At 42.9% G+C, this 27,189-nt stretch overlaps 1 protein-coding gene across 3 annotated transcripts in view; it reads left to right on the plus strand.

The window, feature by feature from the left end:
* Positions 1–27,189, plus strand: part of snx19b (sorting nexin 19b) — a 44,389-nt gene that overhangs the window by 1,160 nt on the left and 16,040 nt on the right. Inside the window, exons 2-11 of one of the 3 annotated variants that reach the window (XM_080772266.1) lie at positions 641–913; positions 1,400–1,594; positions 1,737–3,032; positions 3,658–3,868; positions 5,269–5,369; positions 5,647–5,766; positions 6,267–6,385; positions 7,734–7,824; positions 8,402–8,576; positions 13,365–13,500. In XM_080772266.1, coding sequence (XP_080628392.1) covers positions 665–913; positions 1,400–1,594; positions 1,737–3,032; positions 3,658–3,868; positions 5,269–5,369; positions 5,647–5,766; positions 6,267–6,385; positions 7,734–7,824; positions 8,402–8,576; positions 13,365–13,500 — 2,693 coding nt within the window. In that variant the 5' untranslated portion in view covers positions 641–664. Of the gene's footprint in view, positions 1–640; positions 914–1,399; positions 1,595–1,736; positions 3,033–3,657; positions 3,869–5,268; positions 5,370–5,646; positions 5,767–6,266; positions 6,386–7,733; positions 7,825–8,401; positions 8,577–13,364; positions 13,501–27,189 lie in introns of those variants that run through there. The other 2 variants (XM_080772268.1, XM_080772267.1) reach the window with 2 other exon arrangements.

The raw sequence follows: 27,189 nt of genomic DNA on the forward strand, positions 1-27,189 counted from the left end.
GTATTTGGAAGGACTCATTTTTATTAACGGAACTTGCTGCTGCCTCCCGCATTATGTGCAAATTAGAAATAGGTGGTATGCGATGAGCGCTTCCAAACTCCAACACTTAACAAAAAGAGTCACCTGCACAGAATTTCTTGACAGGAAGTAGCTCATAACATGTCTACAGTGCCAGTGGATATTTATATGAAACAAACGCTTTACAGTTTGAAAGAGGATAATTCAAGCTTTCCCTACAGCTGCAGCTGCAGTGAATATATATATATATATGTATATATGAATGAATTATGTACAGTCTCATCAGTGAATATATGAATATTAGTGAAGTACCAATGGTGCTGGATGTCCCCTTTCATCAATCAATCGAAATCCAAGATAGGTTTCTGTCTTATGTACCCAACAGAGGGTACACCGTGGTTGAACACTTGAACCCCAGTATCCATATTCTGTGGGGAACATTAGCCAAAAATAGCCGATCCACATGCTCACAATGTGTCGCAATGTGATGCGTTGTGAGCTTATAGATTGGCAAGAGATTTTGAATAGAGGGAAGGTCCCAAGTACAGAGCAAACTCGGGTCCAAATTGACCAAGTCTAGTCTAGAAGGTTTAAATGGTTATAACTTTGTTTGTTTTTCAAGGTCCGGAGATTCATCCTGAGATGAATGGTCACCACGGTACATCTCATCCTGCGAGGTGCTGCTAAGCCAGGCATGGCCGAGGTGCTGAGTTGCCTGTTGGCCTTCGCTGTCGTGCTGGCCTGGCTGGTGCTCTTCCACCTTCTGGTGAACGTATGGCTGCTGTGTGTGTTCACCAGCCTGCTGGTTGTGCTGGGCGGCTGGCTCGGCTCGCAGGCTGCGCTGGAATCCAATCGGTGTGTAGTGCACCTTGAGAGGTTTATTGCCCTGGAGCAGGTACATTATTATGCGTTTCATTCACTCACTGTATTTTTAATACTTGTCAGTTGTCAGGGGCAGGGCACCACGAGCTAAAGCAAAGTCCTTGTACATAACAACATGCATAACTCTGCTGTCTGACCAGAAACTCCAAAATGTTCATTTTTCAGGAAATGAAAGAACATACAGCTCAGTCAAATCACTTTTCATTGGTTCAATACACAATCGCACTGATTTATGGAAAAAAAAAGAAAGAAAAAGCGATGGCTAAATGGGTGGAGTTAGCTGGTTTGGCAAATAGTTTGAGGATCCAATGGAGTTAAGAGGTTTTTGCCGAAGCATTTTTTAATACTTTCCATTGGTTCAATATTTTTTTAACAACACACAGGCGTAAAGGTTGTTCAATACAATAGCATTGATTTATGAAAAAGACAAACAAAAAAAAACTCCAAACGGCAATGATAACGTAATGGGCCATGATGTGTATTTTGATTCTGAATCCAGGTTCAAGCCACTGCGGAGGACGAGCTGCAGTTAGACAAGGAGATTGAGAACACGGTGAAGAAGATCATCAGGGACTTTGTGTCTTCATGGTACTCCACTGTGTCCACGGAGACGAGCTTCCAAACAGAGGTGCAGGAGGCCATGGTTTTCATGGCCATGGAGCTGAAGGCACGTGCTAGACGGGTCGACCACAAGGTAACCATTATTATGAACACGGGTGAAAGTGGAATGATTTCAGGTACTGTGTGTGTGTGTGTGTGTGTGTGTGCGCGTGTGTGTGTGTGTTCTCTATGTGGATGCTTTGTATAAGGGCAATTCTTAATAACGTTTGAAACAGATGCTGACCAAGAGGACCCTTGATCTGTGTGGCAGCCACCTGCAGAGCTACTTAAAAGCCAAGGAAGTAGTGGGTCTGGGGAAGCTTTCATCAGAAAACCCAAGTGATGAGAGTGACGTGCTGTGGAAAGCCTACTCTGAGAATAGCACGCCTCATCCCGCCATGCGGAGTGCAGCCACGGAGGTGGATTACACCCGGTCCGTGGTGGACCTGCTGCTTCACGTCCTGGTTCCGCCACCTCACCTGGAGAGCCGCACGGGGAGATTAATCGTCGGGGAGCTCATCACCTGCAACGTCCTCTTCCCTCTCATCACCAAGCTGTCGGACCCCGACTGGCTGAATATACTGCTGATAGAAGTATTTAGAAACTCCAAGACCAATGAACAGCCGGAGTTAGCTGGAACACAGCAGCTGATTTCATCATCACCACCACCATCACCACCACCACCGCCATTAGCGCCACCAACAACACTACTACCTGCACTCCCCTCGGCTCAGTCTGAGCCTCCTCGACAGCAGGAGAACAAATCGGGGCTCCAGAAGTACCCTGAAATCCCCTCGTCCTCTATGACTCTGCGGGTTGAGACGCAAACGCCCACTGATGCAGAGACAGTCCCGCTGGACCTGCCCATGTACGATGCGATCGACTCCGAGGACATGTACATGTGCCCACAGAACAATGTTGACGAGGAAGAGCCTAGTCGAACTTTTCTAAGACATTACCTGAGACCGGGGAAGTCCAACCCGTTCTACCAGGAAAACGACTCCGATCTGGACTCCCCGTCGGCCGACTACAAACAAAGCTCGACGGATTCTCTCCTCATGATTGTTCAAGAGGAGGGCGTGCCTGACGGGTGGAAAGAATCCACCACCCCCACTGAGAACAGCAATGCCATGGACTTGGAAGAGGATGCCTACACTGACATGGTGGTTGGTCCCAAATTACTGGTGAACTCAGAACCGCTAGAACTAACTTTTGTATGTGACTCTCCATCGTCCCGAAGGGTGGAGGGGGATTCCCATTCAAACAGCCTCCAGGACGCGGGGAAGGACAGCTGCTCTGTCCCCTCAAACCCAGCCAGGGAGCTCCTTCTCGGGGTAGAACAAGTGGGGATGGGAAACACCAACGAGCTGGCCGTCAGTCCCTTGAAACCCCCGTCCCCCTCCTTCAGTTTTGAGCCCCTCAGCAGCCCAGAGGGACCGGTCATCATCCAGAACCTCCGGATCGCTGGTACTATCACAGCCAAGGAACACCGTGGCACTGGCTCTCACCCCTACACCCTCTACACTATTAAGGCAAGTAGATCAGAGCTCTGGCGCCTCTACACTCTTATCTTTAAAGTAACTATAAGCTATAATATGTCAACATTTTAATGACTTTTTTTGGTATTCAGACAACCAGCAATGAGTGAACCGCTCCCCCAAAAATGTAGTCTCTGTTGACACATCTAGGGGCCACAATCTGCATTCAAAGATGTTCCTAGAAGCATTGGTCGAAAAACTAACCAATCACCAAAATAACCAATCATGAAGTAGACGGACAAAACAAATGGATCTATGACAAAGCTTGTAGGAAAATCTTTGAATACCATATGTGTCACAGAGACTAAATGTTTTTGCGAGCGTTTTACCCATTGCTGGCTGTCTAAAAAAAAGAAGAAAAGAAAGGTCAATAGAAATGTGACATATTATAGCACATTAATATGATGCATTATGTCATGCTGCGCAATCAACATTCAACTATTAGTTATCGGTCGCCAATAGGTCAGAGTGAATGATCCTAGAATATTATATAAAGAGAAGTGCCAGTACAAGAACAAGGATGAGAGCTAAGAGGATGTTTAGAAGGGGTTTGTAAATTGACGAAATATTGGTGTGTAGATGCAAATGAAAAAGACATCTGGTGCGTTTTGCTTTCTAGTATGAGACAGTGGTGGGCTGTGAGAACCCAGCATCTCTCCAGCAAGGCTCTGACGAGACGGAAGAGTCCACAGTCCAGATTGTCTGTGATAACACCGCAGCGCTCCCTGCTCATCCTGTGGCATATCACACAGTTAATAGACGATACAGTGAGTTCCTCAACCTGCAGACACGTCTGGAAGAGAAGCCAGAACTGCGGAAATTGATCAAAGGTAAAATAAAAACACAAGATGCTGTGTGCAAGGTGGCTGTGAGTGACTGACTACTTCCCGTTGTGAATCTAGCTTTAATATCTTGGCTGGGGTAATGACTGAAGCCACATCCACACTAAAAGCCCCATTCTACTTAATTGTCATTGTCGCACAGTGTGCTGCAACGTTTTGTGAGCATGTAGATATGCTATTTTGTGTTTCACAAATAAGCATAAATCACCCTTATGATGTTTTCACATGGAAACATATAACCTTTGTTACATTTGCAACTAGCATCCGTACTCTTAGTCACGACATGGCCTTCCTTGACTTGTGATCATGTGACCCTTATCCGGAAAGAGAAATGATCTTGAATAACTTACCATAGGGTTAATTTAACATGGATAACTAATTACAGCATGCGTTGCTGACCTTGTTGTTTAGTGCAGTTACATTATGTAGCATAACTTCACAAAATGTAGGCTACATACACCAAGATATTATTTCTGTGCTACAACTCTTCTGTTTTTTTGTGGCTTTTGCCTTTATATATTTTATGGAGGGAGAGACAGTAGGCTGACAGGAAATGGGGGGGAAGACATGCAGTAAAGGCCGTCGGGATCGGGAGTCGAACCCGCGGCACACTGCCAGACTGGATTACCATCCAAGGTGCCTGGACCGCTGAGCCATGGTCCAGGCCTATACAACTCTTCTTTTACAATGGAAACATCTTAGTGTGACCTGAATTACCCTCGGTGGGACCAATAGAGTGTATTGATTGCTTGTATGGGTGACTTTATCATTCAATAAGATTCTAGATTGGCCTGTTTTTAATTGTAGCCACTGTAGTTTATCCTAACTAAGTGAAGTCTAGCTTTACAGTTTGAATAAGGAAAGCATGCATCTTGGGTACTCGGTAGACCTAGAAATAAGTGTGACTCAGTAGATGCCATCAACCTTGATCATTTTAAAATGTATAATTTTAGCTTAAGTACTGTACTTTTTTAGGTGTATTTTACATGAATATTTCCAATAATCTTACTTCTACTCCATTCCAAATATTGTACTTTTACTCCACTACATTTATTTGAAGACTTTGATTATTCAGCCCTATATACATTTCGGCCATTTGAAAATAGCCGATGTACAAGCTTACAATGGGTTGCGATGCAAAGCATTGTGAGCTTGTACTGTAAATCGGCTATTTTCAAACTTGAACTTGAAATGGGACATTCTGCACAATGAGTACTCTTACTTTTGGTACATTTTGTATTCAAGTATATTTTGGATTCCGGACATCTACTTATATTTCTATTATTTCTACATTAAGTAGTTTTTATACTTTTACTTAAGTAAAACATTTTCTCACATTCTTTAACCACTGCTCACTTCTTTAACCACTGCTCACACCTGTGGTCCAGGTGTGAAGGGCCCAAAGAAGATATTTCCGGACATGCCTTTTGGAAACATGGACACCGATAAGATTGAAGCCAGGAAAGGATTGCTAGAGACCTTTGTAAAGGTTAGTTATTGTTTTAATTTAACGGATATGCTATTAGTCATTCCTGTGAACTGCAGACATAATCTCTTGTATTGCTGGCTCCATTGCATCCGAAAACATTAACATCATAATCATAATAATCAGCATGTGTTACGAGATGGCATGTATGATTTCATAATAAAGTAATTTTGAGTCGCTTTGTCGAACTGGTTTCAAAGGTAGGTTTAGATATCTTTGACATTATTTAACATTACTAGCAAATTCTGTCTTCTTTTTTTTTTTCTTCTTTTTTTTCTAGCAACTCTGTGCTATCCCTGAAACAGCCAACAGCGAAGAGATGCAGGAGTTTCTTGCTCTCAATACAGATGCTAGGATAGCCTTTGTCAAGAAGCCCTTTATTGTGTCACGCATAGACAAGGTACGGTACTGGTAATGCTAATTGTTTTTTGTGTTAAAAGTTCTGAAAATGAACTGAGCTTGTGTTACACTGTAGGTTTAGGGGTAGTGTTGGAATTGCGGTTACAGTAAGGGTCAAGCATGTTGTGGTTGAGGGTAGGGCTTGCAGAATCAGGATAAAGGGCCTTGCAAACGTGAAGCGAGGAACGCATGCGTTTGTTGCCTGGATCAACACAGGTCTCCTCTAGGTCTGTCGGGGACTTGAGGCGCAACAACGCAAGCGTGAAAAAAAAAAGCTAAACAGAATCCAGGTCTGGTGAGTTGTGGGCGTGTGCACGTAACGAGCACGCGCGCAACAAATTCACGGGACAGCGCTCACGTAAATACGCTTGCGTTGTCGCACCGCGACTTCCCAGAGCAAAAACGCAGGTCTCATTGAAAATGAACTATAGGCGGGTTTTATCGCTCCCCGTTTGCAAATGTAATGGTTTGTGTGTGTGTGTGTGTGTGTGTGTGTAATAGATTGTGGTGAATGCCATCGTGGACACCTTGAAGACGGCATTTCCTCCTCGCTCAGAGCCCCAGAGTCCCACCGAGGACAACGAGGAGCTGGAGGGAGGGAAGATGACGAACAAGAGCAAGTATGGTTCAAAATGGCTGTACATGAATGTACAAAGTAACATTTAACATCCTAACCAGTGTTGTTTTCTAGACGCGACTACCTTTTTTCACTGAGGAAAACTAAATGGAAACTAAATAAAAGCTAAGCTATGATGACTAAAACTACGACTAAATATACTGTCAACAAAAACAAAACTAGATTAATGTTAGGAAGGGACAAGTGGACAAGAGATCCAGTCATTTTATAATTAGTTGCATGCTGAGAATAGCAAATCTACAAGCTCACAACGTGTCACGCTGCAACACGGTGTGGGCTTTTCAGCAAGTGTAAAAACAGTCATTACGACGGCATCAAGGCCCGTCAAAACACATTTTACTAAAATCCTATGATATTTAGTCGACTAAAACTAACACTAAAACATTCCGGGTGACTAAAAAGTCACTAAAATGTGACTAAAACTAAATGAAATTTCATTCCAAAGACTATGACTAAACTAAAATAGAAATGTGCTGCCCAAAAACAACACTGATCCTAACCTAGGTGTGATGGAGGGACATGACCATAACATTACTTTATGTTGGACAACAAGGCCTAAGAGGAGGTAACTGCAGAACATTCCTGCATGGGGATCAATTGCCACATTACCACATAGTCTCATGAGTATTAAGTCCATTTTATGGTAACCCTCAAAGCCTGTTCATGCAACGTGACAGTCAGCTCCAGACATGGTGAATGACTACAGTTAACTTTAGTTAGTGGAGAGTCTGAGATATCTGCAGATCAGATGATGACATTCTTCTCATTATGTGTATAGCACGATTTACCACTTTGTATTGTATGTGCATACTGTAGTATTTGTGTCTATATCATCGCTGTTGGGCGTAAACCTTGTATGTCCAAAACCTTTACTTTTCAGGAATATTCACCAACAAAAAAAAGATGACTGACTACTATCGTGGGAAGTTTGGAAAATTCCTTTACACCCAAAATATGGGTGTCAACAGCTTATTGAATCGGGCCCATGTATTTATTATTTTGTCCCAAGCTCTTGGAAATACTTTTGATTGGTAAAAAATCCACAGACAGACTTTTTACCTGGTGTCCATACTTTGGGCATGTCATTAGAGACTAATAATTATCTTTCAAACATAGAACATTTACAAAGTCACAGCACGTCACAAGTGAGTTTGTAGATTTGGTATGTTTGCTACTTTTAAGAGCGACACTGTGATGCCTCATACCACAAAGTATAAAATATGCCAATTTGTTTTTTTATCCAAAAACATGAAACAAGGTTTTTGCCTGACAGCGACGATACACTGAGTGAATACGCATGCATGTGTGTATGACTGTGTGTATGTTCCCAGGTCTCGTCTGCGGTTCACCAGCAAGGGCCCTTTTATGAATGGCTCTGATGTAAGACCACAGTTGCTGTTTGGTTGGGGACAGAGCAGAATGGTATGTTGTTGTAAAATGTAAATGGTCCATTTATATAACGCTTTCATCCAAAGCGCTTTGCATAGATTTGCACATTCACCCAGCCATTCACACACGCATTCATACTCCGATGGCAGAGGAAACCATGTACCTGCTCTTCGGGAGCTTTTAGGGGGTTCAGAGTAGTCTGGCTCCAGCCCTGAATCGCTACCATTAAAAAAAGAAATGTCCTGGCGATGAAGTGAAACGAGATGAAAAATCAGACTGAGTGTCAGGCTAGGTTCAGAGTCGTGCTCAAGAACACTTGAGCATGGACTAATTATTATTATTATGATGATTTATTCAGTATTTATTTTATTTAATTTTATTTAACCTTTATTTAACCAGTAAAAACACATTGAGACTGCGTCTCTTTTTCAAGTGGGAACTAGTCATGCAGCAGAATACATAATTACCGGTACACTTTCAACGCTATATTGTACTATACAACAGCCAAATAATAAATCCATGAAGAATACCGCCAGAAGCCTATACAAGATTTTTTGCACACAAATGAACAAAAAAGTACAGTAGCTGATGGGATGATCTTCTCTCCCAGTCTATTAGCGGGATGTCCCCAGCAGATCTGGAGGTCTTCATCATCAGTGAACAGGAGAGGTTGGTGGCCCAGGATCCAGACTCAGAAAGGGAAGACTGTCTATCGCTCAGAGAAGCAGGAGTCTGCGGTTGCCAGAAGAAGAACAGTTTGACAGAAAGGCAGAGTCAGCAGCTCGGTAAGATCCTGCCAGTTATTGACCATTGCACATGCACCAAAGGCCTAAACATGCTCTCGAAAAGCAAAAAGCATTTGTACTTTACGTTTACATAGACATAGAGCATTATCCAATTCATCCACTAGATGGCAGCGGCAACACTTGCTGCAGACTAATTCTAGCGGTGTGCATTGTACGGGCTAGATTCTAAGGTTATTTAACTAAAACTAACAAAAACTAAAATATCAAAATATGTTAACTTAACTAAATAGTAACTGCAATAAAATAAATAAACTATAACTAACTGAAACTGTATTGTGTGTTTACAAAATTAACTAAAATGAACTGAAATTATAGACAAAATGTACTTAGTTTAGGATGGTTGGCGGTTCATCTGTAACTGAATATATTTTGAAATGCTATGTTTAGTTTTGTTACATAATACTTACCTATTCAATCCACTTAAATAGCATTTTAATAAATAAAAAATAAAAACGAATATAAAAGAAACCGAATTAGAAAAAGAAAATACTAAAATTAATTAAAAAAATCCCAAACTATATGTCCCAAAAACAGAATACACAGCACACATTGAAAAACTAAACTCACTGTAACTGTTGGCTCAGTCTTATTATAACTAAGATATAGTCTAAAAAGTACGTTTTACATGGACAGATTTAGCTGCTACAACTGTAAACTTAAAATGCGTTTTTAAGTTTAAAAGTCTCTGTGTGACATACGCGTCTACATACATCCACGTAATTCGAAAACCGTTCGCCCAACCGACTTCAAATTCACGACACGTGTTCCACACATGTGTATTATATAGCAGCCTAATTGTGGTAGGGAGGTTTTTTTTGCTGAGAAAATACTTGGTAAATGTTGGTCAATATATATTTTTAAAAGGCTTATATAAACACAATCAACCATCAGCAAATACATGAATTGTAATACACAAATCTCCATAAGCACTTTGTGAGACGCAGCATTGATATGATCCTTAGTTCTACCTGTAATCCGGTCATGGCGTCTCTTGGTAGTTTGTTTAACATTTCTCTGAAACAATCGCCCCCAAAATTGCGTCAGTGAAACTTGATTTGGCGTGTGAGACAGCCCGATGCTCGGAAGAGTCGGAATGATGTAAATTTGTAGTTACTAGTTATATCGCCTCACTTTCCAAAGAAAAGTATGGAAGCAAGCTTAAGCAAGCTCATGTGTGCAGCACGTGGGTGTCTGGAACATGGCGAGTCTACGTTAGTCCAAGTGTTAGCCTGGGACAGTGACCGACATGACTCATAGTGGTCCTGCATTGTCCAGCTATGGCTCATGGATTTTGACAGCAGCAGCACTCCTGTGTTTGTTCTGTCTGTGTTGAAATAATTATAAAGTCTTATGTACTGTACACCCCCACACGGACAGCTCTGGAATCTCTGACATCAGTCTTGGCATGAGACAAGGTTAGAGATTGAGAGAGGCTTTCGGCATGACACGTCTTGGGCTTCTTCCCGGTCCACACATGTCTTGTCTTCTAGACTAGAGGTATCGGAGAAGAACGTGGTTGTACTGTATGTGTGTGTTCTGGTTTCTAAAGTCTTTTGTTGTTTTGAAATACAACAACATGTACATGTATATTGGACATAATCTTAGATTATACATTTGAATGTGAGATGAAAGACAGGGACTTTAATATCGGCAGAATACTGCCGTTTACTTCCACTGTTTAATTTGGAGGAATCCAGTCTTATTTCCATTTACGTATTGGTCATACGGGTATCATGTCTGTATTGTCAACCATACTGTCATCAAATGTGACAGTTTCTGACCGATTTTAGTTTTTAGTTTTTTTCATGTCATGTGAATGCAGGGAATCATAGCTTCAGATTGACATATTGGTTGTTCAGTTTGACCCACCAGTTTTGGAGTCAGAGATATGGCTTATAGAGTACCGGTAATGTCTTGCAGAGAAACAGCGAGTTGAGAAAACAGGCTTGAAAGGTTCACTTCTGTGGACTTGAAAGGTTCACTTCTGTGGACTTGAAAGGTTCACTTCTGTGGACTAACATTACACCTAGCTAAACAGTACATGTTTAAGCATTTATTTCATATTTACATGTCGATTTCAGTTCTGACATTTATTTCAGACATGCTCTAGTACAGGGGTGGGCAACTTTGACGATGGAGAGGGCCACTATATTTCCACACTCACTCCAGAGGGCCACTATATTTCCACACTCACTCCAGAGGGCCACTATATTTCCACACTCACTCCAGAGGGGCCACGTTGCATATTACTGTCATAGCAAAAATAGCCAATCTACATGCTCAAAACGCGTATCAGTGTTACGCGTTTTGAGCTTGTAGATCATCTATTTTTGGAATCCTGAAAAGTAACATTATTATTTCATTTCAAATGCATTTAGTTATAGTTATGTTAACTCTATGAACTAAATACAAACACATTGGGCATAAAAAATTCAACAACATTTAATACTAGTAATTTGCTGAAATCAATATATCAATATTCGGATATTAACCTGCCGTATTAAGTGATGGTGGGGGCCACATTTGTCAACAAGACAATGTCGCTGTCAGTGAGCGGTAGGAGGATACTAAAGCATTACCACCACCCTCTGCAATGGTCTGCACCCTGGCTGCAGACCATTGAAGACCAAAAGTAACCTGACTCAACTCTCAAACCATATTTGGATGCTTCCTTTCCTTCAGTTTCCTTTTGCGTTTGTTTGGCATCTATGAAATTGACTGCAAATAGCGCATGCATGTCTCTGCCGTTGAGAACCATATATGAACTGCACAATGCATCGTGTTACGTACCGTATGTGTAATTATGTGCACACTGTGTCAGCAAAGCCGTGTTAGCAGGAGAACGGCTTTCTCCATGATCGGTATATTACACAGTAAGGACATAAAAGTGATAAAGTTCTACTTTGAAGGATGCGTCTCACCATCCCCTTGTGTGTTTAGTCTGTGTGCTTTGTGATGTATGGCATAGTTGTGAGTCATTACTTGAATGGGATCCTGTCCAGGATGGGTTGGGACACACAACACAATGAGTTCTACGACGTTAGTCAACCGTTGCCTGGAGTAACAGTGTGTAGTTTGACATTTACTGTATATAATCAACAAATCGACATGAACAGTAGCACATATTTTGTTCTATGACTATGTAAACACCAAATATCTCATATCTACTCATATCTACTTTCCAAGATTAAAGAACAATGTTCTTTAATCTTGGATTTGTTTTCATCACGTTTTTTTTCCGTTTGTCCTCCGACCCGGAAGCCATGCGTTAACTCACAGGCTGCGGAAGAGCGGACTCCTTATCGTAAACACTGAAAACGCCAAATTAAGTACACGTCAATGGCAGTTTAGCGTTGGATTTGAAATTACGGTATACGTCAATACGCCGGTTGTATGAAGATAAGGTGGGTTTATAAAGTTTATAAAACGACAGTATTTATTCCCACATTTTGGGTGTTGTCTTCTAATCTTATCCAGCCGTTGGCATATTGACTGTAAGCTACCTTTTTTGTTGACACATCTGAAGTCACAGGAATATGACTGGGTACCACTGAAGACGTTTTAACATTTTCAAAAAGGCCCTTCATTCTCCACTCCCTGTGAATCTGCAGAGAAAATATAAATTTAGCTTCAAGAGATTTTACATTTTCTTCTTGTTTGTAACCTGCTGTTTTACTGTGTACTGTAGGCTACATCATGGTTACTGTTTCTTACTAGATCTAGGTTTATTCCACCTTAGTTTATTGCACCGTTCTTTCTGTCATCGAAAACAATTTATGATCTCACTCGCATCACATGGAAATTATCATCATGCCTTCATGCTACCCTGGAACGGGAGTTTCCTTGTTAAACTGAATCCAAACAGACCTGTTTTGGTTGTCTGGTCATTGTCTGGACAGCCAGGCATTCAAGGGTGAAGGAAGAGCTTGGATTAGTCTCGCTGACCAGACGTCTCAGAGATGTCACACTCCAGACATCCCTCAGACTTACAGTCACAGTGGGAGCAGAGGCTTTTTCCTAACCTTCCCACATGCGTTCCCACACCATGGTCCTCTGTGTACCTTATGTCCACCCTTCACCCTTTCCAGGAGCCCCGCAACCATTAACTCCTTTCAGCCCCTTGACTCAGGGTCAGAATTCCACCGCCAACCTTATTTACAAAGTAGTACAAATTTGCTTAATTTCCCATAGAAATTAAGTTTGGCTTGACTTGACAAAATGTCCCACTTAGCTCAGCAGAGCATTTCAGTTCAACCACTAGAGGGCAGCATTGATGTACTATATAGATGCAAGTTTTGATTAGATTTCAATTTGCCCTGTATGTTCTTTTGGAGGCATTGGTCAAGTACAATTACACATACCTGCAATTGTTTGTCCTCTTCCCACTATTATTGATCATATTATTAACAAAACATCTATTAGATATGAAACATCAATTGGATATGATTTAGTAGAGAAATTCAGGACTGTCTAGATATATTATAGGTGGAGTGATAAACATGCAAGTAAAACGTGTTATATTCCTATTATTCTAATCTAATGGTTCACCATGAGAGCAGAATGAACTATGTGAGTAGAGAACCAGCAGGCTTGGTTTGGGGAATGCCAGGTGTCCTTGAGGGGAAGGCAGGGGTTCACCAGCTAAATCGTTGTGTATTAGAAAGTTACCCTTACCGGAGTGTAAACTGGGGGTCCTTGAAATTCAAAAGGTTGAGAATCACTGACATGCCATTGCATTTTGTGTTGTGTTTATTTTACACATGGCAGGTATAGTGTCTGAGACGGCGCTGGCTGAAATGGCTCTGGACGTCCTGTGTCTGCTCGTGAAACAACAGTGGAGCTGGCTTTGCACCCAGAACATCCAGAGGACCATCAGGCTTCTGTTTGGGACCTTCATTGACAAGTAAGCTGCTGGGGAACAATGTGCTGCAATTCTTCCAAGTTCTTGGGTGAAAAAATAACTTATAACCTCAACAATCATTTGGCTAAACGGATGACTTAACGATAGATGCTCCAAATTAGTTTACACAGCCATCCACCAGAGCTTAAATTGCAGTGAAGGCTCAGGTCATGTGCCAGCATAGATGAAGGCCTAAATTGTTTGATTTTTCTCCCACTCTGCTTGAAATAATGTATTTTCTTTATTTTTGCATATCACAATGATTTTTTGATGTGCTGCATTGACTGTGACCGGGCCGGGTCCCTCAGGTGTATTTACATGGCCATTTTCCCCTCCGCACCAAATCTCATGACGTAACACGTGAGCTTGTAGGTTTTTGGTGAAGGTTCGCCTATTTCCCTTTAATGTTTTCCTATTATGACGTGTCTCGAATAGACTCACGCTTTCATGTGGCTAAAAAACTCCTGACCTCTGAAGGAATGTGTGCTTCCAGCAATGCTGCACTTGTGCCTGTAAGGAACAATTGGTCATCGCTTGCTTGCTTGGCTGGTTGGGCACTTGACAGCATGCACACATGTGGACTGTGTCGTAGTGCTGGCCTGGGTATATATTTCAAACCTGTTAACTGTGCATTATATTATACGGCATGCTGTGAAGTCGCAACGTTTTATATGACATGGACGCCTGTGGGTCCGTGTCCGCTGCCTCGGACATTGAATAGGTCTTATTGGTTCATAAATGCAGACAGGGAACAACATTAACTTAACAGTGTTCATCAACGTGTTGCTAACCATGGACCCGATTTATACTTGGTTTGCATACAGTGTCACGCACAAAAAAAGGCAATCTGTAAGCTCACAATTTGGGCTGTCACGATTACAACATTTTAGTTGACAATTAATTGTCATAAAATAATTGATGAATGACTTAATTGTGTTTGACATTGAGCATTGGAACATATCAACTCATATTTGATTAATCTTTGGCTTTTAGGCTTCAGAAACAAAAGTTGCACAAGGCAGATATGACGAATAACATACATAATGTAATTAGTTTTATCTGTGAATAGTGGAATTAGCCGAGTGGAAATAGCCTATACTATCTACAAGCTCAAAATGTGTTGAATTGCAGCATGTGTTGAGCTTGTAGATCTGGTATTTCCACTTTGAAAACATATGACATTTTTTAACGTGGTAATGATCATGACAAAAAATGATTACGATTAACTCAAATTATGTCATATTTGTGACAGTGCAGCATGTCACAAATGCAGCATGTCACAATGCAGCGCAGCATAATGCGTTGTGAGCTTGTCAATGCGAGTGACAGAGCGGGATGTCGGCAAGCAAAATGTTTTTCCATGGCCTCTAGGGAGTGCATACATAAGTTGTATAAATTATAGATCATGCAGTTAATGGGGGCCACTGTAAAAATTGTGGCATGCCGTCCTCGGCCTAGTGGAAATGTGTGTGTATTTGTGGCATTTTGTTCGAAACTGACCAATCATGTGAGCTTTGGAAGCCAATCTTAGCCAATTAGGATGGAAGATGGGAAATGGTGCAGATCCGTGTTAATCACATGACTATGGAGATAGTGTATACCGAATTGTGTGATGTATGGATAAAATGTGTACGAGTAATCTACAGAAATGTGTTTAGCCTAAATCTGCCTCATGGTGGCGCTATAACAGGCCGTTGAGGAATATTTGGAGCAGAGGTTTGTCGTTGGCATCCAGGGAGTGTGTGTGCAAAGTTTGGCATGGATCGGGGCAACGGTGCCGGAGATTACCTGTTAACAGACGGACACACGCATGCACGCAGACACACACACGTACAGAGTGCAAAACATACTCTCTCCCCATGCCTTCGGCTTGGTGGAGACAATCAGGCTTTAGTCTGCACAAACTACTATAAAGACATGCAAATAAGAACAAAATAAAGCAAACCAAGAGAATTCCTAGAGAATCCTTTGTATTTACAGTAAGTATGCATTTGTAATTTAATGTAAATGTGCAGTGATATACAATTGCAAGTAAGGTTAATCTCTTCTGAGATGCAGTTTGTTCTGTTTTAGGACTATTTTGCCCCTTAAGTAAGTTGGCAGATGTACTGTATCCGTTTGGGTTTTTCCTCTATTCAGTTATAAAGCTGATAGTGAAGGGGAGGCATGTCCCTGGCCGCTAGACCGTGATGTACCCTCTAGCGGCAGAGGGTACATCACGGTCCAGAAGTTGAGGGCTTAACCTCACAGCTGTTGATTGGCATGACTTAGCATTTTGTTATGTTGTTTAGCAAGTCGTTATTGAACGTTATTGAACCCCAAAAATGTGCCTGTGGCAGGCAAGGGGGTTCTGAGGTGGACTGATGTGTTTTAACTGCTCTAAATGAAACGAGCTTTTTATGTGTTAGTAGAGTGGAGCCAGTAGACACTAGCTGTCTCGTGTGTGTGTGTGTGTGTGTGTGTGTGTGTGTGTGTGTGTGTGTGTGTGTGTGTTGAAAAGTCAAACAGTTCTCCTGAGAAGTCACAAATAACACATCGTCACCTGTAGCTGAAACTCTTCCCTAGAACTAAACATTACTGCAATTTATTGAGTCCTCTAAAAGTGACGAACATCTTTATAAGATGACTACACATACATACATGCATACATACATTGACACAAACAAAGATGAATAACATTTCTGTCTCCATTCATTCATGTTCCACTGTGCCGAGTACGACAATATGTCCATGTATTGTTATTTGGAGAATTGGACCAGGTGTGGTACTAGTAATTAAATAAAATGCAAACGCATGGTACCATCCATGTTGTGCCCTGGTGTGTTGAGTTTGCAGCAGTAAACTAAGCTGTAATCATAAAATTACATTTTAACACTCGCACAAAAACTGCCCATGGGAATGCTCCATTTATGTACATCGGTAAACTAGAGTTGATAGATGTACATCATTAACGTAAATGATGCAGAGGAAACCATGCAAAGCAAAGCATCAACCTCCGACACTAACACAGCGGGAGCCCAGATTCCAATCGGGAACCTTCCGAGTCCCAAGCGGCCCGATCTACGCACCTCAGCAGTAAAACGGGGAATGCAAATACCAATATTAGGACGTTAATCTGAAAATCAGGAAGATGTAAATCGATGACATTAAAAAAATGCATAACCTAGTTTATTAAAAGTAAACCTTCAGCAATAAATAAAGCCACACCAATGCCAAAGTCATCTTTCACCTCCATCCGTGATTTAATGGCATTTGCCTCTGGATGACTCTGTGCTTGAAGTGCTTTTACAAGCTTTTCCGCTCCGAAGAAGCAGCAGCGATGGAAAGTTCCAGATGGGAGTGGTCACTCTGTCTCTGTAGCCAGGTCACGATGCGATGACACGCGTAGCATAGAGTTAGAGATTATACCGCACAGAAACTTGTTTATGAACTGGAGAGTGCAGTGGTTAATGACATATAGTTGGTCACATTTTAGACCAGGGCACCGTACCAGCCGCTATAGTTTTCTGTGTCTTAAAACTTAAGCACATCAGTCTGCATTGGAAATCTATTAATTTGACAGTAATAATATGTGTGTGTAGGAATAGTGAGAGAGAGACAGAGAGTATGATTACAATAAAGAAACATCTGCTCTGGATTTGATTTCAACTTTTTTTATTTTCAGCACAGACCACACATTAATTTGAGTATAGACATTGTAAAAATGTGTGTGCGTTCTCTTTATTTTTTGTGTGCACACACGTGCCTGCGACACTTGGTCCTCAAACTTTCCAAGAATTTGACACTGACAGGTATAGACGCTGCCACCAGCACTTTGAACATGCAGACAATGTTCTCAGGTTCTAGTCTCCGTGCAGTGACCTCATGTTCCCTGGGGCAGTATAGGGCCCAGCTACCCCCCCGCCCCCCACAACCCCACCCCCAGTATCGATGCCCACCGCTGGGATGTTTGCCCCCCTCTATTTTAAGGAGTAGCGGGAACCCGGCATCAAAGGCCCAGCGCTTTTGTTTATCTTTATCTATTTTAGGCAGCGAGCTGTCAGCACTGTGGAGACAGCTCTCTCCCACAACAGTTATCTCCTCCTCCTCCTCATGAGCTGTGCATAGTACCACTTGCTGCTTGCAGTCAGTGCATTCCAACTTTTACATACAATGGCGTATTTTGATGCAAGAAACCTCATGGAGGTTCCCTGGCTGTGTTTTTTTAATGCACTTTTGTTATACAGTGAAGGTTTCGCTTCACTCATAGACTTTAATTTCTAACTGATGTACTGGATGGAAATAAGGCAAAACCGTGACATATTAAGAAGATATAAAACAAATCATAGAATGTGCATTCACTGTATCATGATATACGATACCTCTGAAAAGGCATTATCGTGGAGACATTTTATCACAATACGATAATTTATCACCATATCGCCCCCCCTTAGTTAACGTATTCAATGAACATTGAGTGGCAGTGGCTCAGGGGTAGAGTGGCCGGATGGTAACCGCAAGGTTGCCATAGTTCGAACCCGGGCTCCCCCAGAGTTAGTGTGGAAGTGTCCTTGAGCAAGACTCTGAACCCCTAATTGCTCCCGATGTGCATGCTGGTTGCATGGTTTCCGCCGCCATTGGCGTATGAATGTGTGTGCGAATGGGTGAATGTAATGCACAATCTATGTAAAGCGCCTTGGATAAAGGCGCTATATAAATGCACCATTTGCCATTTACCAACATTCACGAGGAGGTGTGGTCATCCTGGAAGAGGTGGTGTAAACTCAGTCCTTGAAATACCGTTGTTTTGGCTCTTAAAAGGGATTTCAGGATTTCAGGTGTCCGACTGGATAACACAGTCCTTGTTGCACATTATGCATGGAGCCTGCTGTGCGTGCGTGCGTGTACGCGTCCGTGCATGCATGTGCACTCGCACTTGTTCGTGTGGAGCCAGGGTCCAATACTCTCAGCCTCGGTCTGTCTGTGTGTGACAAGTCTGGCTGGAAAAGCCAGCTCTGTGTTCCTATAAATGGGCTCCAAGGAACGGCTCTGCTTTGGGAGATGTCTGATTTTTATGGACTGGAAAGTGGGGCAGTTTAAGATGAATATAGTTTCTCTCTCTCTCTCTCTCTCTCTCTCTCTCTCTCTCTCTCTCTCCCTCCCCCCCTCTCTGCCCCCCTTCAGACAGCAGTCTGGATGGAAACTCCAGCCAGGGCCAGGTTGTTGTCATTGTCTAGAGAAGATGGTAGATGTAGCAGCATGTCTGCTTCCAGACTGAACCCTTTTTTTCAGCACCACAAACATGTCAAAGAATTGTCTGTTTTGTTTAGGCAGCCATGAATGTCGACTATACAGTCAGACTGAGGCTAGTTTGTTGACAGATACTGATTGTTAGAGGCGAGCGTGCCATAAGAAATGTCTTGGAATTCATGAAATATCCTTATGTAGTTTTTATTACTGTAATGCCAGATAAATCCCACCCAAAATATCCATCTATTTATCCATCTATTGGGAGATCTGCCAATTATGTTGGGTGAGTATTGGGCTGATATATTGGCATTGGCAAGTTGATCTACAGTAGATCTAACCCTACTCTTCAGCTGGTCAGATGACCTCAGAAAGACCACTCCCAATGGTGATGAAACCATGTGTCCTTTTTATGCCCTTTACCTTAGTTTATGTGCAGTGGACCGTGTTGGCTGCAAGACGGCACAGTGGAGAAAACTGCATCAATAGTGACTAATATGATAATATATAATGGTGGTAATTAATCAAATTACATCAACAAGTGGTTTCAGAATTGTCTCTGTAACTGCTGGACATTCGTGTGTAGTCGACTCCTCATGTGGAACATTCCCTGTGTGTGGGCTGTGGACATGTCATGATTTGTGATCTGATGGGACTGGCACGGTGACCACATCACATCACGCGTCCCACACATTGGAGAAGGTAACACAACACAGCTCAACTCTCAGGAGCACTTGCCTCGCGGTGGTTTTCATGACTGTCCCTTTACATTGACTACATTCATTCCCTAACCCTTACAGTATCTTAACCCCCCCACACACACACACACACACACGCGCGCGCGCGCACAGGCACAGGCACACTATGGCTTTTGTCAGTGGCTGTATTTTGGTTAGCGGCGCTGCAGTCGTGCTATATAGCATGCAGAACGTTTCACCCTCCTTTAAGCCACTTGTCATTTCCAACCTTGCCTGGCTCCTTCTGCTGCACCTGTCAGCCAATGACACAATTTATTATTTTTACTCCCTACAATGGCATATTAATAGTTTATTAACAGATCTCCAGTGGGGGCTGAGAGTCTTTGATGATAGCTTGATGATAGAGGTGAAGATGGAAGGGAAAAAAGTTAGGATTTTGAGCTTGTCATCGTCGGTCATCTCTCTGTCTGTCTGTCTCTCTCTCTCTCTCTCTCTCTCTCTCTCTCTCTCTCTGTGTGTGTCTCTCTCTCTGTCTCACTGTTATGCCACAGTGTGTTAATTACTACCCAGGGACTTGGTACTGCGCTCCAGTTGGTCTGATTGAGTTTCTACGGTGGTGAAATCACGTTGTTTGGCTGCGTCTGTCTGTCCACTAAAGTTATTTAGCCAGTGACCGCATGAGAGCACATGAGGAACGGAGGAACATTTTAGACTTGATCAGACGTCTAGACTTAACATGATATTATGTATCATTGCTGGCTTTTATAAATAAGTTTAAAATGCATAACTGGCCTGATCACATGCTGGTTTAAATTAGTCTTTTAATTATCCTCATTTGAAGGGATGATTAGCTGATGCCTTTTCTAAGAGCACAGAAGTAGGCTGCATCAATCTGCTAGTTAGTACATCTCACCTTTTACTTGCACCTAATAATACAATATCATTTTGAAACAAAATATCAGTTCCACATTGATAGTTTTTTGTGTTCTGTTCTATTTGGGACAGATCAGATTGCATTCTCGGTATTTCTCACTTACAGTGAAGTGAGTGAACCGAACTCACTTGGAAAGTGAACCGAGACCTGTGGTTTCACCTCGCAGGTTGATCAATGGTTGGTTGTTTGTTCCACACCACAGTTTTAATGCCCCCGGTGCGTATAAGGACCTTAGCGGTGTAAACTAATCCCCTTGCTTCTAAAGGGCTCCTAATCTCCCTGCTAAAATTGGTAAAAGTTAGAGCTCCCAGCTGCTGTCAATCAGTGTTGATCACAGTGTAAAAATCACATTCCCGTGTGAAGTGAGTTTTGCAACTCACTTGTGCAGGACCTCGGAAGTTCCAGACCCACAGGAACGCGGCCAGGGTGCTGGCCCGGTTCCGGCGAACCATGTGTGCGTGTGCGCGTGCACGTGTGCGTGCGCCCTCACACATACTGTAGCTGTCTATAGGAGTGGTTGCACCACTCAAAAATGGTTGTGTAGGTGTATGTGTCTTGACTGGAAATCATGACATTGAAAAACAAAATACTAAATAGTTTGCTAAATTGAAAATGTTCCCAAAGTGTTACACTTTTTAAAACGTTGCTAGAATTGTACAGTTTACACTTCTGAACTTCTCAACTGTTCATTGTTACTTACTCAACACACTATTAGTGCCTTCTTATGGCGCAGACAACTAATAATTCAGTGGTTTTCTCCTCCTGAAGGATGTGTCCCGCACTCCCAACATAGAGATTTCTTCCTGCACCACCCGGGAGGATTCTGACACTGCATGTTGTTTTCACAGCGAGATATCACTATCACTATTCTCTGCTGTTGCTCTGCAGTGACTTATGGCTCCTCTGGGCAACATGTGCGGTATTGCCTTTATAGGAGTCTAGACCCCCCCACTGGGTTAGGGTTAGCTCCCAGCTTCATGTCAGCAGCAATTCCCTCCCAGTCTGAGTGTCTTGTCTTGTCCTGGTGGTTAGTAGACAGAGGCTCATAGATGGGCTGGGTGGATGGAAAAGATGTCTATTATATAACAGTCTATCATTCTTTCTAAAAAGCATAGCGGGTGAGGGGTGACCACCCAGAACCAGCTGTTCCTCACTCCAGCAATCGATGTAGACGCACTTCTCTCAGGTGTGTCACACTGTTCTCTGCTTCTGTAAGGAGCTGTTCATGGTTTTGTTAGTTAATTGTTATGCTTGTAAAGTTCTGATGGATTGCATTCCATTAAATTCCGTTCCATTCTATTCTGTGACATTCCAGTCAGGTGTCGAGGGTTATGCAACTCTTCCCTCTCATACAGTATGTCCTCAGTGAAGACCCGTCACTCAATCTCAGTGTCCATTCAGCCATTTTTAGACCAGCGTGGTTAGAGAGTTGCAGCGGTCCCACTTGTAATTTATCGCCCTAGGCTGCTCCCTTGACAGGAAACACAAATCCTATAGAAGACGCGGCTCGGGAAAGGGGGGCTCAGCTCGGCTCATTATTGTCTCTGCTGTGGACAAAGTTAGATTTCCAGCAAGTGCTGTGTGACTTATCATGAGGGACAGGGAGAGTGTTTGTGAAATGAGCTGGATAAGTGTTAAACACCATGTGTTAAATTAAGGCAGTGGATGGATGAGGTCATGCCATGGCCCTTCGCTCTGACCGTATCCGTTTTCCCTGCTCACCTGAGCCCGGTGGGGCCGAGATGCGGCTCCGTTACAAAGTCCTGCTTCATCCCCCCCCCGGTCTCCAGAGGCATGCTTCTGCAATGACATCTTGTCTGTGTGTGAAGCTATTGTGGTTATTGTAACTTAGGCAGGAACTAGAAATACTTAATCTTTTTTTTTTTGCCTTAAATTAAATCCTGCTTCCCGTTCCCAACACCATGAAATTATTCGGCCCTAATCAGTATCAGATTGTGCAAATGCAGACGTCTTAGGAGTTTTGCTCACCCCTTAGGTAATGATTAAATAACCATTTCGTTAAGCAGATCACTGCTTCGATTGGGGAATGCAGTTCCAGTTATTCCAATGATTGTTCGGTCAAACTGCTGCAGAACAACCTACTCAACTGGCCAGTAGGCATGTAACGATATATCGTATAGCGATATATATCGATATTAATCCCGACGATATGAATCGATTTGAATCGATTCATTTGAAATAAAATAAAATAAAACTTTTTTAGGGGGGCTAGTGTGATGTGAAATGTGCCCTTTAGTCATATTCCATCATATTCAAGTGCTTTTGGGGAGAAATGATAGTCACTTTCAGCAGTAGAGCACTGTAGAGGGGAGCTGTGTGTGTCTGTGACTCTAGAGGGGAGCTGTGTGTGTCTGTGACTCTAGAGGGGAGCTGTGTGTGTCTGTGACTCTAGAGGGGAGCTGTGTGTGTCTGTGACTCTAGAGGGGAGCTGTGTGTGTCTGTGACTGTGCCCAGGTGATGATGGTCGTTGATGCTCATCAAGGACGGCAATTATGTTTCTGCACTGTCAAAAGTATAATGCTACTTCTTTTGCAATGTAGTTAAATGAAAAATCTCAGGGGGGAAGATAAATTATATAAAATAAAATAAACGTTAATTGTTCTTTAAAAAAAATATATATATTTTTTTATATCGTGAAAAATCGTATCGTGAACCTCATATCGTGATACGAATCGTATCGTGAGTTGGGTGAATCGTTACATGCCTACTGGCCAGTATAAGTATTTGATGTGCATTTTTAAAGTACCTCTTCATCCATTTTCAACCTTTTCTACATATATACTGTAATTAACCTCACTAAATGATCAGTGGTCTGTGGGCGGACTGCACTGGACCTCCGTCTCCACTTCTTCTAGTGCTCCTTGTCGTGTGCCCCTCATTTTCCTCTCAGGATTAGAACATATGTCACCTGCTGCTGTAAATGTCTCTTTCCTGGCGTGCTAAAGACACACGCGCGCACACACACACACACACACACACACACACACACACACACACACACACCAAGTTATTCATGCCCAGGAGAGTTAGAATAATCACTACCAGAGAGAAATCCTGGCCAGCACTCTCTCTCTCTCTCTGTGACTGTCCCTGTATTTCACGCAGGTTGTCCAGGGCCAGCTACAGTGGCCTTGGCTCATAGTAAATCAGCCTCTCCACAGTTAACGCATGTGGCAGTATTTGTCCCTGATTCTTGATATTCTTTGCTTAGAAAGCTAATAAATAATTGGTCACAGTGTTCCGCATGCTGAATGCAATCCATGCGTTGTATTATTTTTGCAATTCAGTTAAACTTAAGCCCACCAAGTGCACAGAGATCCCTAAAAAAAATGTCACTTCCAAACTCAAGGTTGTAAACTGGTGTCGTAACTCAAGTCTTACACTGTCAGCCTGAAGCACAAAATATCAGCGAAGACTCTCGTATATATTGTTTATATTGCACCAAATGAAGCATGAGGTGAGCAAATGGCCGCATGGCGCATGGAGTTGGCATGTCAGTGGTGAATGGAATTGCTTATACTGTGACGCAAAATGAGCGCTCCCTCCCAACCCCCGGTTACATCAATGGGTCCAATTTGGCGCTGTGCCAAAACATGATGGATCTCTGAGTGCAGTTCTGTCAGTGCAGCCTCAGCGTCAGCTGCTTGCCCCTACTCCATACATGAGTGTGACTATTTCATGTTTTCTTACTTTACCCACAATTTTGCAACCCATTTTTTCACCCAGCGTCAATTTTCGAATGGGCGCTACACTTCCTCTGCCAACCTGGGGGGTGCAGCGGACTTCCTTCTATGCATGAGGAGTCCATGCTGCTTCTTTTCACCTGACAGGGGTTTCCTCAGCCGAACGTAGCGTGTGGAAGGAACACGTATTTCCGACCAGTTCCTTTCCCCTCCATCAGGCGCCCTGGCTGGCCAGCGGGAGGTAGTTTAGAGTTACTCCACTGTTTTTTGTGAGGGTACCCGGGGAGAACATGCAAACTCCACACAGAAAGGCCCTTTCGCCAAGCCCGCCTCGGGTATGGGCACAGCATCCCCAGCGGGAATCGAACCCAGGACCTTCTAGCTGTGAGGCGTCAGCACTACCGACTGTGCCACTATTTATTTATTTAATGTTTTTAACGTACAGCTTGAAGGCTGCAATATTATACACTCACTGAGGATCCGGCAGAATTATCCAGCGAGTCCCCATTTAAACACCAAAGGATAGAGTACTACCTCTCATTTCTATTCTGCTCCCTGGATGAATTATATCAGTTTGACGGGGCAGAACTGGAAAATGACTTTGGTGGTTTTCACGGTAGCTGATGCTGCACAGCCCCCGACTCCACCAGACCACAATCGCTCGTATAGAATTACTTAACAGTAGCATTTTGGCAGCTTTAATTGGTTCAAGTGGAATTATTTGCTCGTTCTTTGCTAGGTGTGTGTGTGTGTGTGTGTGTGTGTGTGTGTGTGTGTGTGTGTGTGTGTGTGTGTATGTGTATGTAAAGTTTGGCATCGACCAGGTTAACGGTGCCGGTGATTAGCTTTGCGCAGACGCATACACGGAGTGCAAAACATGCTCTCTCCCCATGCCTTCGGCCTGTTGGAGACAACAACAACACCATCACATTAAAATCCCCATAAACTAGTAATTTGTAATGTTGTAATTTCTCTGTTGTTGGCCCTATGAAATAATCTTTAATATAAACTGATAAATAACAATGTGAAGTACCTCTTCCACTGAGAGAGCGAGCGTGACCCGTAAAACTGATCTACACATATACATAAACAGCCAAGACGAGAGCCTTCCAGAGCTCTCCATGGACCTGGCTGTTCTTTGTTGAAGCCTGAGTTATTATACTTGTAGATTCTTTCTCGTGGATCAGTTATTTTCGGTGGCTGTGTGAGACACCATGGCACAAATCAAGTGTAAGATTTGGACGTTGGCACTTGACCATTAACACTTGGACTGACTTCTTTTTTTGGCCCCGCACTTGTCACTCTAATAGAGGTGATTATGGTAGAGAATATAGGTCGACCACACCTGGTGGTAGGAGGGTATTTTTACCACGAGGCACTTGTTGCTAATAGAACCACAGGAATGTATGTATGCACAGCACACCGAGACAATACAAATACACATGAGTTTCCCACTGTATACAGAACCATCCTATATCGGCGGGGCAGTTGGTTTAATGCCGCGATGGCCGAGGGAACCTTGCCATGGGTCTTTCTCCATGGCAAGGTTCTGTGTCCAGATGGCATGAGGTTTAAAAAGTGATACAGGGGATGATCAGTGTCATTTGATATTGAATGTGCTAACCGTGTGATGGCCTTATTGTTCATTTCAGAAAGTGTGGGTGTAGGAAGTCCGATGGTCTTGGAAGCAATACGGGTAATACTGAAAAGTTTGTTTCTGTTAGGCATGGACAGTATGGTGTAGAAGAACGGTACAACAGAACAGGTTGAATAATGCTTTTGTTCAATAATAACAGAAGATGAGGGGCAAAAGATAATGATCTTAATTTACATGATGTCTTTGCTGAAAACGTGACTTTGGATAGATGTAATGTGTTGATTGCGACTGTAGGTCACATTTACTATGAAAACCTGCATCTCCTGTCTGTCCGTCCGATAGTTAGTCACCCCACGCCTCCATATATGGTCATGCCTCGTGACATCACGTCTCCATTTATGGTCAAGCCTCGTGACATCACGTGATATCATGAAGACCCTTAGATCTCCCTATATGGCTATTAGTCCATCACGCCTCGTGACATCACGCTCGTGACACGCTGCATATGCCAATCTGACATCATCAAACCATCTACTGGATAACCAATAACCATACATCGTTGGCATCCAGGGAGTTGCCGGAGATTAGCTGTTAACAGACGGACGGGGACACACACTCGCACACACACGGACAGAGTGCAAAACATACTCTCTCCCCATCATGCCCTCGGCCTGGTGGAGACAACAGACTAGAGGCTGTTTTTGTTTCTCTCTTTCTTTCTTCTCTTCTTTCTCTTTCTTTTTGCCGATGGGTTCCCAGATTGCATACACATATACAGACATGCACATACACACTCAATTCTAATTCCAGTTCTCGTTCTGGATAGGCAAAATCAAGGTGCAGTGTGGCCACTAAATCTCAGTGCTACTCTGTGGCTTTACCGCTATGTGCAGAGTTATACTGCTTTATAATGGTTCAGGATTACAGTATGCCGCCCCGCAACGCTCTGTTGCTACAGAGCATCTACAGTACCGGTATGTCGTGTGCATGATGGAGGTACATTATGAGACACTCAGTAGAGACCTTCCAGTAAGTTCAGATGATTTACACATCCACAAGTACTGACTTTAATCGACACTTTGCTTAGTACTGTTGCAAACCTGTAAACTTCCCACTTTAATTTGCAAGCAGCTCCACGGCACTGTAACAAAAGGAGAGGTACATCTTCAAGACGAAAATCTCTCCTCCATTTCCAGTCATTTTCATGCCAAAGTCCCTGCAGGTCTCCATTAGCCCGCCCCTAACCGATTCTGTACGGTTCCCCCAGGAAAACGAGGCCTCGTGTCATACTGGGCCTTGTCTGCTTTGACCCTTGACTCTCCCATTTGGCTCCGCCCAGCCAGGCTCTTCATTGTGCCTGGCTGCCTACTAAGGTGTTCAGACAAAGCTCTTGGTGAGGCAAAACTGGTCCAAGTGGTTATGAATTACGTACAATAGGGCTCAAATGTTGCACTATTTAAGCTCATTTGAAGTGTGATTCGGTGAGTGAATGTTTCAGTTGCGACATCTCCTTTTGCCCTCGTTTCTTTTTTT

This window comes from Protomyctophum bolini, assembly GCF_963924005.1.
Source record: "Protomyctophum bolini genome assembly, chromosome: 9".
NCBI classification, from domain to species: domain Eukaryota; kingdom Metazoa; phylum Chordata; class Actinopteri; order Myctophiformes; family Myctophidae; genus Protomyctophum; species Protomyctophum bolini.